Here is a 12400-nt window from a genome sequence, read left to right on the forward strand (position 1 = left end):
CCTTCGCCCGATCGATCGATCGATCCATTTGCAATTAACAGCGCTTGTGTTTACATTTTAATATTTTTATGTTTATTTATTAGCTAAAATCTCAACGGGAACTTTGCGTAACAACAAATATTCAACAACAATGGGCGACGGCGCTTGTTAATTTAACAAGCTGTCACCGCTTGAATGGCTGTGCCTGTGGCTGTGGCTCCATCTGAGTCCACCTGCTGCCCCTTAGAAGCGGAAACGCTTGGCGGGCACGTTGTAGTGGTAGCCCGACTCCACGGGAGCTGGAGCAGGGGCGGAGTAGACTGGTGCGGGGGCTGGAGCAGGGGCGGAGTAAACCGGAGCGGGAGCTGGGGCGGAGTAGACTGGGGCCGGGGCCGGTGCCGGGATGTCCTGCACTGGGGGCAGGTACTCAGGAGCGGGGGCAGGAGCGGAGTACACCGGAGCGGGGGGCAGGAGCAGAGTAAACCGGAGCTGGAGCAGGAGCAGAGTACACAGGGGCTGGAGCTGGGATGTCCTGGACGGGCGGCAGGTAGTCCTGAACTGGAGCTGGAGCAGGAGCAGAGTAAACTGGAGCTGGAGCAGGAGCAGAGTAGACTGGAGCTGGAGCAGGAGCCGAGTAGACTGGAGCTGGAGCTGGAGCTGGGATGTCCTGGACAGGAGGCAGGTACTCGGGCTCTGGAGCAGAGTAGACTGGAGCTGGAGCAGGAGCAGAGTAGACTGGAGCGGGAGCTGGGGCAGGAGCAGAGTAAACTGGAGCAGGAGCAGGAGCAGAGTAAACTGGAGCTGGGGCAGGAGCCGAGTAGACGGGAGCTGGAGCTGGAGCAGGGATGTCCTGAACGGGGGGCAGGTACTCAGACACAGGGGCAGAGTAGACCGGAGCCGGGGCAGGAGCGGAGTAGACTGGAGCGGGTGCCGGGGCAGGAGCAGAGTAGACTGGAGCGGGAGCAGGAGCAGGAGCAGAGTAGACTGGAGCTGGGGCAGGCGCAGAGATCACCTCCTGGGCGGGGGGCAGGTAAGCAGGAGCCGGAGCCGCAGCCGGAGCAGGAGCCGAGTGGAAGTTGAAGGTCGGCGTGGGCTTGTTGTAGCTGTAGCCATTGCCACCGCCCAGGTTGAGATGGGACACGTCGGCGGAGACCACGGCAATGGCGCACACAGCGAAGACGAAGAGTTTCTGGAATGAGCGGAATTGATGGTCAAGGTGAGACAAAGTTGACCAAGGTCGTCGGGTAACTTGATCGGCTTGTGACCAGTAACCATTGGGCAGTGGGCAGTGTACTCACCATTGTTGTTGATTTGTTGGCTGACACTTGAAGTTCGTTGGATTGGCTTTGGTAAGCTCTGGTCGTGAGACGCTGAAGCTGAATGATGACCACTTGCAGATGGGCCGGCACTTTTATACCAAAAGCCCAAGAAGATTGGGCCAGCTGTTTGCCTGTCTTCGTGCCTTCGCTGGGCTTCTTTTCGTCAGAGAAGAGCCAGCCGGTTATGAAGTTATGAAGAGAGTAGAGCAGTGGATCGTTAACCCTGCGCTGGGTGTTGGGGCGAGCGGAATTCATTATAGCTTTGTAAGGCCTTTGTTTTTCTATCTTATATTTACAAGTAATAAAAATGTAAATTTTTTTTGTTTATTTAGTTTTATGCTTTTTGGCAATGCGGACAGTTTCCCATATTTAAGAAGTTAGTTTATGGCTTTATCAGACCATTTCCAGATCTTGCTTAGTGCATCACACTATTCGACTGTGCTTTTACTTGTTTAAAGAGCACTTAAATTATCTCTTAAATATACATTTTGTAAATTTATCGAAAACTTTAAAATATAGACTTTTCGATTGACATCTAAAGACTATTACAATTCGAATTGCTAGTAAATTACGATTTTCCTTATAAAATGCAACTCTGCAAAATCTAGGAAAAAAAGTTTGCAACTGATCTTTAATACTTCGAATTGGCACATAAAATAAATTTGATAATGGATACAAAATGTTCTTTCGTTTTGAATTTAAAACTCAAGACCCTTGATATTTTGGAAATTAATAATGTATTATACCATGGGTAATAAAAAGTTAACCTAAGCCAGTCGTAAACTAAAAAAATGTTCAAAAACTAAAGAAATGTATATTAATTAGATGCTCGCTGTGAATTGCTCGATAACCAAAACATACTTATGTGCTAATGTCTTACTTATTTATTAAAAAAAAAAATTCGAACCAATGGGATTTTGTGGGAAAGCACAGGTGCACTTCACACTGCCCAGGAAAGGGTTAAGGCCGTGGCTGGTCGCCGGTAAGCGCTCATCGTTATCGGTAGATTTGGATGGGTTTGGCAATGTCAATAGGGCAGGCAAGCCGCGAGGCACAACTGATTGAGTGTCCGACCACCAACACTCATTTGCATGCGCGACAGCGGGCCACGCAGCGATTAAAGGGCCTCCGTCGGTGCCGGTTAATGTCAAAGGTCAACTGATCCACGCTCGCTGCCGCAGTTAGCGGAAATTAGTTTGTTTGCCTATTAGCCAGTGCTAATGGCCAAACTACACGCTTGACCAAGCGCGGCTCAAGGATTTAAGCTCGGCTTAAACCTCAGCCCCAGTGAACTTGTAACTAATGAAATCTTAGCCGCTGGTGGGCGTTTGCAGTGCCTTTATTCGATTGCTTCGATTGTGAAGCAGCCCAGCTGGAGTTTAAGTGTTTTCGAAAGATCATATTAATTTCAATTAAATGACTTTTTCTCGCTCTTTTCGCATTTTTTGGCCGAGCTATTTGCCAGTTTTTTGCCCAATCGTGAGGTGGCACTTTTCTCAATCTTCGACATCTCTTTTTGATCGGTCGTGTATCAAAGCCATTAACTAGAGCAAAAACTGAGAAAAAAAGTTGGTGAACATAATATGATAAATCAAAAAGTACTTACTCCATAATTTTTGCGAGATTTCGGTTAATATTAATAGATTTATTAAGCTTGATTATTATTTCGGAATCATTTTCCAATAAAATAAGATCACGTTTCAAGTTAATGTTGAATTTGTTAAACATCTTTATGTGTCACAGATATGATTATGATTTTTTTTTTTGTGTACGACCTTCAGACGTCCCATGTCTGCGCTTTGTTTATTGTTGTATAAACTAATCGAAGCTGCATATTGGTTAATGTTTAATGCATGAATGCAGCCTCTTAAAGCATCTTTCACTTAAAAGAAATCTATTCATGAGGGATAGCGAATTTGCTTAGCCTACTTCAAACAAATTTTGTACGAAAAAGAGGAGGCAGATGGCCAACAAAAGAGGCGTTATCCGTTTTAATTATGCCATTTAAAAAAAATTCGCACAGCGACAAAAAATGGCTTGGCTTGCATAAAAATATATCTTCGTTGATACTTTTTGCCCCAGGTCCAACTTAATTAACCAATTAGCGAACCACATTTAACAAAAACCAAACTAAAATAACCAATTTATGCACACCAAACGAATGCCAATTTCGATTGCTGTATACCAAGAATGCTTTGCCGATCAAAAAACGATTAAAAATGTAAAAATACCATATGGACTGCAGGCTCTTGAATTAGCATATATGCGCAATCGATCATTTTAAATATTGCCCAATAAATTATTTAAATTTAGTGGCCGAACAGAGCTTTGATATCTTTGCCTCTAATTAGTTGTGTCCACCAAAAAGTTAATCTGAGCTTAATGGTGAGCTTTTGGTGGAGTAAAGCAACCAAAGCTGCTAATGGGCTTATTTGCGACGCTAAACAGCAGCCAGATAAACTAATTAAATTTAAACAGATAAAAATAATAAACAGATAAAAAAAAAAAAAATGACAAAGTCAATATGATTCAATAACAGTTTTATTTAATTTTTAAATAAAAACAAAAAAAAACAGTTAAAGAGGACGTTTGATATTATTTTTTTTTGGTTAAAGATGTTCTGTGTGTTATATTAAATATTTTCTTGAATATTTATTGTATACTTATTGGAGGTAGGTAGTACACTTGTAAAAAACCCAAATATTTTGTTCTCAATTTAAATATTTTTCGCTTTGATTTTCATTCGTTGCGCTTTTTAGTTACTTTAAATATGCATCATATTACATTATTTTTACACCCTTGCAAAGTCAGTAGTTTGCAAAGCAGTGAAGGAGACATTTCCGATCCTATAGGTATATATATTCTTGATCAGCATCACCAGGGGAGTCATGTTTGAAAAAGCTGAAAAGTTTGCTTCCTTTCTTATTAGTTAAGCTTTCAAGTCTTACCAAACGTAATTTGTTAAAATAAAATAAGTGTAGCTAAGAGTTAAATTTTTTAATCATGGTAATAATATTGGATTACTTTGACTGTACTTCAAACAAAAAGTTTTGATATAAAAAAACACCTTTTAACGTCCTAAAAAAGTCGTTATCATCTGTTATCAAATTTTGTGAAGAAAAATTATAGAAACCACTTTTTAAATGTTCTCATTCGGCAAGAAGTCCGATTTACTGGCCAAAAGGTTAATAGATTGTTATCAAATTTTTTTGATTTATAATTTTTTGGGTCGCTGGTTATGAAAATGAAAAGTTCGAAATGGCGGACCCAAAATGGCGGCCATTTTGTCTCAAAAACTTAACGTTTTTGCTGAAATTCATAATATAAGTTTTTTTGGGTCACTGATTACAAAAATTAATAGGAAACATTTATTACGAAATGAAAAGAAATACAAATCAATCGCTATCAGAGCTTCCATCGCAACTTTCGTTTTTAGAATTAGGATTATAATCCACAATAATTAGAGTCGTCGCCTCCAAAATTGAATTTTTCCGAATATAGCTTCAATAGCTTCAGGGAACAAATATAATAAATATATAAATAATGAGAATTTGAAAATGAATATATTTTATGATTAATAGCATGTAACAATGCTACAGAATAATTTATAATTTAATCTACATAAATTTCGCTTATAACATGTAATGTAAATATTTAAATATTTACTTACACTTAAAACATTTGTTATTTTGCCTATTTCTTATGAATAGGCAAAGATTGGAAATCGAGACTGTTATATGGCGGTCATTGTCAAAGACACATCTGTACACATAAAAAATTCAGAATTTCGGTGTCAAATCATGTACGAACGGTGTCAAAAGTAGGTTAAATTCGAATTTTGTTGATTAAAGTATGAAAGGTAATATTCAAGTACGAATTATTCAATACCGAAGTTCTACATTTGGGAATGAACGTCATCAGTCCAAGTTCTCAAAAGTGCTTGAAAAAAGTGCGAAAGATATTGGTTTGACTACGAAAAATTCTTTATGGAAGTATAAAAGTTTCTTAGTTTAGGTTTTGCAAAATAATGTTATTTGTCTCTTTCTCTCTTTGATCCCATATGAAATTAGAATGATAGGGAACATGATAAAGTAAAGGAAACAGAAAAGTAAACTTATTTTGTTCACTGCAAGTCGACCTAACCGGGATTCGAAACGAGTCCTTAGGATTCGAAAATGCATTAGGTGGTTGCGCCACATAAAAATAATAAATTGATAACTTTGTCTGGGGCTTGAGCCCGGGATCTTAATCGCTAAAAAAAAAATTACGAAATGTTTTTCAATTCCAGTTCCATGTAATTTCACAGTCCCAAGTCATACTCGGTCCTGTTACAACTTCACAAGGATCGGGCCAAATTATAACTTGTAATTTATAACTTTAATTTTCCACGGCTAAATAAACAAAAAATTGGTTTGTATTATTGACCTTACGAAACTGCTTTTCATAGTTTTGTTCAATAAAAAGGTCGACTTCTAAGTAGGTCCAGAATATAAAATTGGAACTTGGACGAAGCATTTTCAAGCCAAAACGTCTAGTCTTTATTTCAAAACGGAGCCACGCCCACAAATCATAAAAGTCTATCACGTCATTTACAGACTTGGTTTATTGCATCTTTTATTTTAGAAGTTCATTTTAAACGATGACCAACTCTCAGAGTAAAAGATATAATAAATTCCTTGAAAACTGTAGCAGATAGAAGGAAGAGCTTCCCTATAATATAGAATCAAAAGCCGATATCAAAGCGTGAAAGTCTTTCACATGTTAGAACATGTTATTATGTTGATCGAAAAGCACAGCCAAGATTCTGAATGAAAAAAAGCAATTAGTTGATACAAAGAAGATTACGTCCTTGACATTTTTATTTTTCCGTTTTAAGCCATTGTAAGAGATTCGACTGGAAATTAATATTTTAGGAGTAGAGTTTGTTTGACGGTTCCAATTTTGTGCAAGCAACTAAAGCTGCTAAGACTTCATTTTGGTCCTGCAACCCACGACAAAAATTAGCAGCAACCACCCCGCCAGAAACCAGGACCGCTTGCCCCACACCAAGAGTTAAAAGGACCGTTGTAGGGGCCAAAACAAGGATCGTAGAATCCACTTGGTCCACTACCTCCGCAGGGACACAAAGCGGCGCAAGGATAGCAGGGATAGCTGCACATGGTGATTTGCTTTGTCCTACAAAAATAAATATTAGGACAAAATAGAAACACACAAAAAAAAACAAATCAACTCACGGTAATTGCTTAGCACGGAAAAATAAAACTAAAATTTAAATTTTTGTCGTCTCGTAACTGTCCAAAGGGTTCGAATTCCAATGTTCAACTAACCTAGATATGTTTAGGAAACAGCGTTAAAAAGTACTTTAGCTTGATTCATATTTCAAGGCATACCTTTCTGTAGTAAATAAAGGGTTATTGTTTAGCAACTTTCTTTTTGGCAACCCTAGTTTTTACAGTTAGCGCTAGTTTTTGTCTTGTAACCCTGCTAAATATTTTTAGCTAGGCTTATAATTTAACCATGAATCGTTTAACAAACGAACAACGGTTGCAAATTATTAAATTTTACTATCAAAATGAGTGATCGGTTAAGAAAGTTCATTGGGCCGTAATTCTTCAAAGATGATGAATGGTGAATGGAGAGCGATACCGTGCAATGATAGCTCTTTTTTGCCCAACATGGAAGAGTTTAGCCTGCATAACATGTGGTTCCAACAAGATGGTGCCACATTCAACACAGCACATTAAACAATGGACCAACTAAGAGGTGCGTTCGCCCTCAGATTATTATTTGTGGGGCCATGTCAAGGCTCATGTCTATAGGGACGATCCCGCAACAATTGGAGCATTGGAAGCCAACATCGAAGCTTTCATGAGCGAGATACCGGCAGAAATGTTGGAAAGAGTATGCCAAAATTGTACTAAGCGGATGGAGCATTTAGGGCGAAGTCGCGACCAACATTTAAATGAAATTATCTTTAAACATTAAATTATATTGACCATACTATCGATTCAAATCAAGATTCATTAATATTTCTGAATGTGTTTTTTTCTTTTTAAAGTAGGAAAGCTCTTAAAAAATCACCCTTTATATACATTAGGGTGGGTCAATTTGCTTGGCCGCAAAAAAAAGTGATAAATCGTAGGGGCGCAACAAGATCTGTGAGCGATATTATTATAGGTATTAAATATTTTTATACCCTTACAGAGGGTATTATAATTTCAGTCAGAAGTTTGCAATGCAGTGAAGGAAACATTCCCGAGCCTGAGAGACTTGATTACGTAGAAACGGACGGCCGGGCGGACTTGGCTTGACCGACTCTCCTTGTGATGCTGATCAAGGATCACCCTTAAAAAAATACAACATTTAGATCAACAACTCCGCTTGTGACGATTGAGTGCTATTTCCTCGAGGAGACTTTCGATTCCGCAGTTTGATCATCGAAACACTAGTTTAGATAATTATCATTATACCATTTTTATAAAGAAGAGCTTAATAATCTTAGTCTTTGCACCTTTTTCGCGATTTAGGCATAGAAGAAGCTCTACATGGCAGTCTTGCACTCATGGACATACGGCAGCGTCTTCTGCTCCACATTGGCAATGTACTATGGGGAATTTGACCCTTTTTTTTGGCTTAATGTGCTTTTTTTTTAAATGCCAACGTATTAAGTATAAATGAAACTGATATGTTACATACGGCAATTGTTAACATGACTTTCCAGTCTGTTTTAATAGGGTGTCAAATTCGGTTGTTGCAAACGAACAACAAGTTTTAACATTTCACTTACTTTTGAGGTGCAATTTAAATTTTATAATTCTCCAACGAAACAACTTAAAACGTTTGAATTTTAAATGGAAATTAAGTAAACAGGTTTGTAATAAAATTTGTAAATTTTGAACGTGGTGTCTATGAGCTATTGTAATAAAAATTCAACTTTAAAATAAGTCTTAAAAAGATGTTCAGGTTTGTTCATTGAGGGTCTATGTCCATTTTGTAGAGCCACCAATTCCTGATTTCAAAAAACAAAGCTAAATGTGCGCTTCTGCGACGTTTTGCGAAATTTAATTTTTAGAAAGCAATATGGAAGTGTGGCGTAAGCAAACGGGCAGTCGCGACAAGGAAAATGAGGAAATTGATACCAGCATTCTTGATTTTAATGAAACGGCTTTAAGGGAGAAAGAGTGAATGTTTTTCGTAAATTTATTGCAATTTATTACAAAAGTATAATATGATCGAAATGAATGGAAGAAAGTCCTATCTTTAATTTAATTGGAAATAAAAGCAAAGTAAAGGCAAAACGAAAATCTGTTGGACATCCAAATGTGTCCTTTCAATTAAAAGGAGTGAGAGGCCAATTTTAGGAGGCGCAATTAAAAATATATGAAGTCATTGCCCTTATATTATGCGAATCAGAATTTGCATATGAGACTTTTGACGGCGCCGATTATGGAGAGAACACCGAATTGGAGTATTTTTATAATAAAAAGATCAAAATTGAAAAAAAAAATTAAACCAGAAGAGAAGTAAACTTCTGCAACCCAAAGTTACCCTAGCATCTTTTGCATAAATGAATATTTTTTAAAACATCTAAATCTTAAACATTTTATACATATGCGTATGTTTTTAAAAAACCTTTTAACTATGATGATTTTTACCTCAGTTATTCGATCGTTCGTATAACGTTTTCAGATTTAAATTAAATTAATTAAAGTGATGACTAATACTAAGCAAATAAAGTGGTTTTTATACCCTTGTAGAGGGTATTCAGATTTCCATCAAGTTTGCAACGCAATGAAGAAAATAATTCATTGTCTTTAACGTATTATATATATATATATCTTTATATATCTCGACCAAGCATTACAAATCGCGAAATTTTCAGAGTAGTGTCAAAGGTAACGAGAGATGCATTTTGGCCAAGTCAGCGGATTTAAGGGAAATGCCTTTGAATATAATTAAATTAACAAATGCGAATGCGAAGCTATTCACTTCCATTTGACCTGCGGGCCAAAAAGCTTGACCATGGTCACGATGGCCAAGATCAGTGGAAAAATCGGTGGCAGAGGAAAAACTTTCCACATGCGAATTTTTTAATGTGCCTGATTCCATTGGCGCATTTAGAATTTAGCTAATGCTACTCTGACATGTGAATGACACGAAAAGCTGATCTGGGTTTGTTAACTTTTGAATTGTCACAAATCAAAACGAAACGAATTTAAAATCATGAATAAAAGCAATTATTCAAAACGCGAAACCAAGGCCAACAACACCCGGACGGATTCGACGGAGTTATCGGTCGCCGATAAGCATCGCCAAATAACCCGATTACCCAACGCGGGATTATCGTCATCGGCCGATCTGGTCACACTGACCGGTGCCTATATAAGCGGAGGCAGCACCAGACCAGTCACTTGCTTTCCGACGAGTTTCGAGTGAACATCATCAGGGGTGAATATCCGGAAAAACCAAGTAGATCGTTTCTTCTAAAGACCCAAAGACCGACGTATTCGAACGACGGAGGAAGCAGTCTCTTCATAGAGTTAGAAGCTATATAGAGGCAACATTTGCTCTGCCCGCAACTTTCTCGACGCTGGCGTAGCGCCGGTATTTGAACAGTGTGGTGAATGAACATGTTCGAACATGTGCTGGTCCGACGCTCGAGATGATGCTGCTGCTGCTGGTGGTGTTGTTCAACAAATTAGATTCAATTTTATATTATTTTAAAAGAAATCTTACCTGTGGTTCCGTGGTGGTGCTGTCCTCAAAGTTGGCTTTATCCCGCAGAATCCTCCAAAGTTCGCCGCCCAGACAACTTACCTTCCTAACATTTTCCCCCATTCAAAACGCGAACAATGTCTTGATTTAAAAATGTGATTTTATTAATTGGCTATATAGCCAATTTTTCCATGGGCTCGCTCATAAGATTGTCGCCCTTCAACGCTTCTTTTACTGCGTCTACTATTGCAGTCTTAAACTTGGCTTCCTTAGCCTTGCGAATGGCCGCATGTGAGCGGCGGCGCCTCCGGCTTTGACTCCCTTGCTGAAGTCCTCCCCCCTGCGGCGGTGGCGGTGGAAGGGGTGCAGGGAAGTGGGGTTGGGGTTGGGGATGGGGTTGAGGTGGCTGGTGGTATGCCACCGAAACCGCATATGGGGGCGGTTGTTGGGGGTACGGGAGGTATTGGGTGTATGCTGGGTATCCGGGGTATACCGGGTAGTGCGGCTGTCCATACGGATTCATCTGTAAATAATTTAAAAACTGTAATTTATAACAAAATTTCAAAATTTTACTTACCTTGTTATTACTCTATGGCACGCGCTTGGAAACCAAAATGACCAGATAAAATAAAAAGTTTAAGGTAGTGAAAAAATTCTGTATTAAACCAAAAAACACTAGCTTCTACTTGAAAATGTCAAATATTTAAAAAATGTAAAATAAAAAAACAAATATAATAAAATACAAAAATAACAATATATCTTTGCAACAAACTTAATTCCACCATAATAAAGTATAAAACGGATTTTTTTTTATTTGGTTTTATTAGAAACATTGAAAGTGCAAATACAAAAGAATAATTATATTATATATTCATCTAGTCTATTAATAGTTATAATTAACATAATTCTTATTATCAAAACACAATACGTTTTGCTAACAAAATATTTAAAATTAACTTATCCTTATATTACAAATTATTTAAATTCAGTACAATTTGAATTTAACTCAGACATGATTGGGTCCTATGTGGACATTGAATTCAGTCCCATGTGGACATTGAGTCAAAAAGTAAAAGACTTTGCTTTCTTACTCAATGCCTATGTGGACATTGAATTCAGTCCCATGTGGATGTTGAATTCGGTCCCAGCCGCTTTCTATGGAAAAACAAGAACAACGTTTTTGTCAACAAAACAAAAAATCATTTGGTCATTTCACTCGCTCTGCCGCATTTCCCATAAGCTGAAAACAGAACAATAAGAGCGAACAGGCCAGCTGCAGAAATTCACCATGGGACCAAATTACAAGTTCGAATCGAACCGTGAGAGACTGAAATTTTCTCCTGTTTTAGTCTAGGTGGCATCATGGAAAAGTCACTCGAGAGAGCGGCAGAGCAAATGGCGACTCTATACATTATTACTCTATGGCATCATCTCGAGCGTCGGACCAGCCACTGTTGCTGGTCGTTCGCACATGTTCGAACAGCTGATTATATTCACCACACTGTTCAAACACCGGCGTCACGCCAGCGTCGAGAAATTTGCGGGCAGAGAAAATGGTGCCTCTATATAGTTTCTTACTCTATGCATAGAGTAATAATGTATAGAGTCGCCATTAGCTTTGCCGCTCTCTCGAGTGACTTTTCCATGATGCCACCTAGACTAAAACAGGAGAAAATTTCAGTCTCTCACGGTTCGATTCGAACTTGTAATTTGGTCCCATGGTGAATTTCTGCAGCTGGCCTGTTCGCTCTTATTGTTCTGTTTTCAGCTTATGGGAAATGCGGCAGAGCGAGTGAAATGTCCAAATGATTTTTTGTTTTGTTGACAAAAACGTTGTTCTTGTTTTTCCATAGAAAGCGGCTGGGACCGAATTCAACATCCACATGGGACTGAATTCAATGTCCACATAGGCATTGAGTAAGAAAGCAAAGTCTTTTACTTTTTGACTCAATGTCCACATGGGACTGAATTCAATGTCCACATAGGACCCAATCATGTCTGAGTTAAATTCAAATTGTACTGAATTTAAATAATTTGTAATATAAGGATAAGTTAATTTTAAATATTTTGTTAGCAAAACGTATTGTGTTTTGATAATAAGAATTATGTTAATTATAACTATTAATTATAACTATTAATTATAAATATTAATAGATGAATATATAATATAATTATTCTTTTGTATTTGCACTTTCAATGTTTCTAATAAAACCAAATAAAAAAAATCCGTTTTATACTTTATTATGGTGGAATTAAGTTTGTTGCAAAGATATATTGTTATTTTTGTATTTTATTATATTTTTTTTTTATTTTACATTTTTTAAATATTTGACATTTTCAAGTAGAAGCTAGTGTTTTTTGGTTTAATACAGAATTTTTTCACTACC

At 37.9% G+C, this 12400-nt stretch overlaps 2 protein-coding genes across 2 annotated transcripts; both read right to left on the reverse strand.

Annotated features, from left to right (window-relative positions):
* Positions 1–49: 49 nt before the first annotated feature.
* LOC108135466 (leucine-rich repeat extensin-like protein 3) lies at positions 50–1502 on the reverse strand. The gene is given in 3 exon segments (XM_017256208.1): positions 50–444; positions 446–1168; positions 1278–1502. Coding segments are annotated over 3 exon segments (948 nt in total). The 5' UTR covers positions 1281–1502; the 3' UTR covers positions 50–222.
* A 4618-nt stretch (positions 1503–6120) lies between these two features.
* LOC108135467 lies at positions 6121–6631 on the reverse strand. Its single transcript, XM_017256209.1, has 2 exons — positions 6533–6631; positions 6121–6473 (listed from the first exon to the last, which is right to left on the reverse strand). Exon 2 carries the CDS (start codon positions 6455–6457, stop codon positions 6299–6301), a length of 159 nt encoding a protein of 52 aa, XP_017111698.1. The 5' UTR covers positions 6458–6473; positions 6533–6631; the 3' UTR covers positions 6121–6298.
* Positions 6632–12400: the final 5769 nt, after the last annotated feature.

Source organism: Drosophila elegans, unplaced genomic scaffold (assembly GCF_018152505.1).
Source record: "Drosophila elegans isolate 14027-0461.03 unplaced genomic scaffold, ASM1815250v1 contig_397, whole genome shotgun sequence".
Lineage (NCBI taxonomy): Eukaryota > Metazoa > Arthropoda > Insecta > Diptera > Drosophilidae > Drosophila > Drosophila elegans.

What these genes read in the sequence shown, in the direction of transcription:
- LOC108135467 (XM_017256209.1), bottom strand. Translation starts at nt 6,457, where the DNA reads ATGTGCAGCTATCCCTGCTATCCTTGCGCCGCTTTGTGTCCCTGCGGA.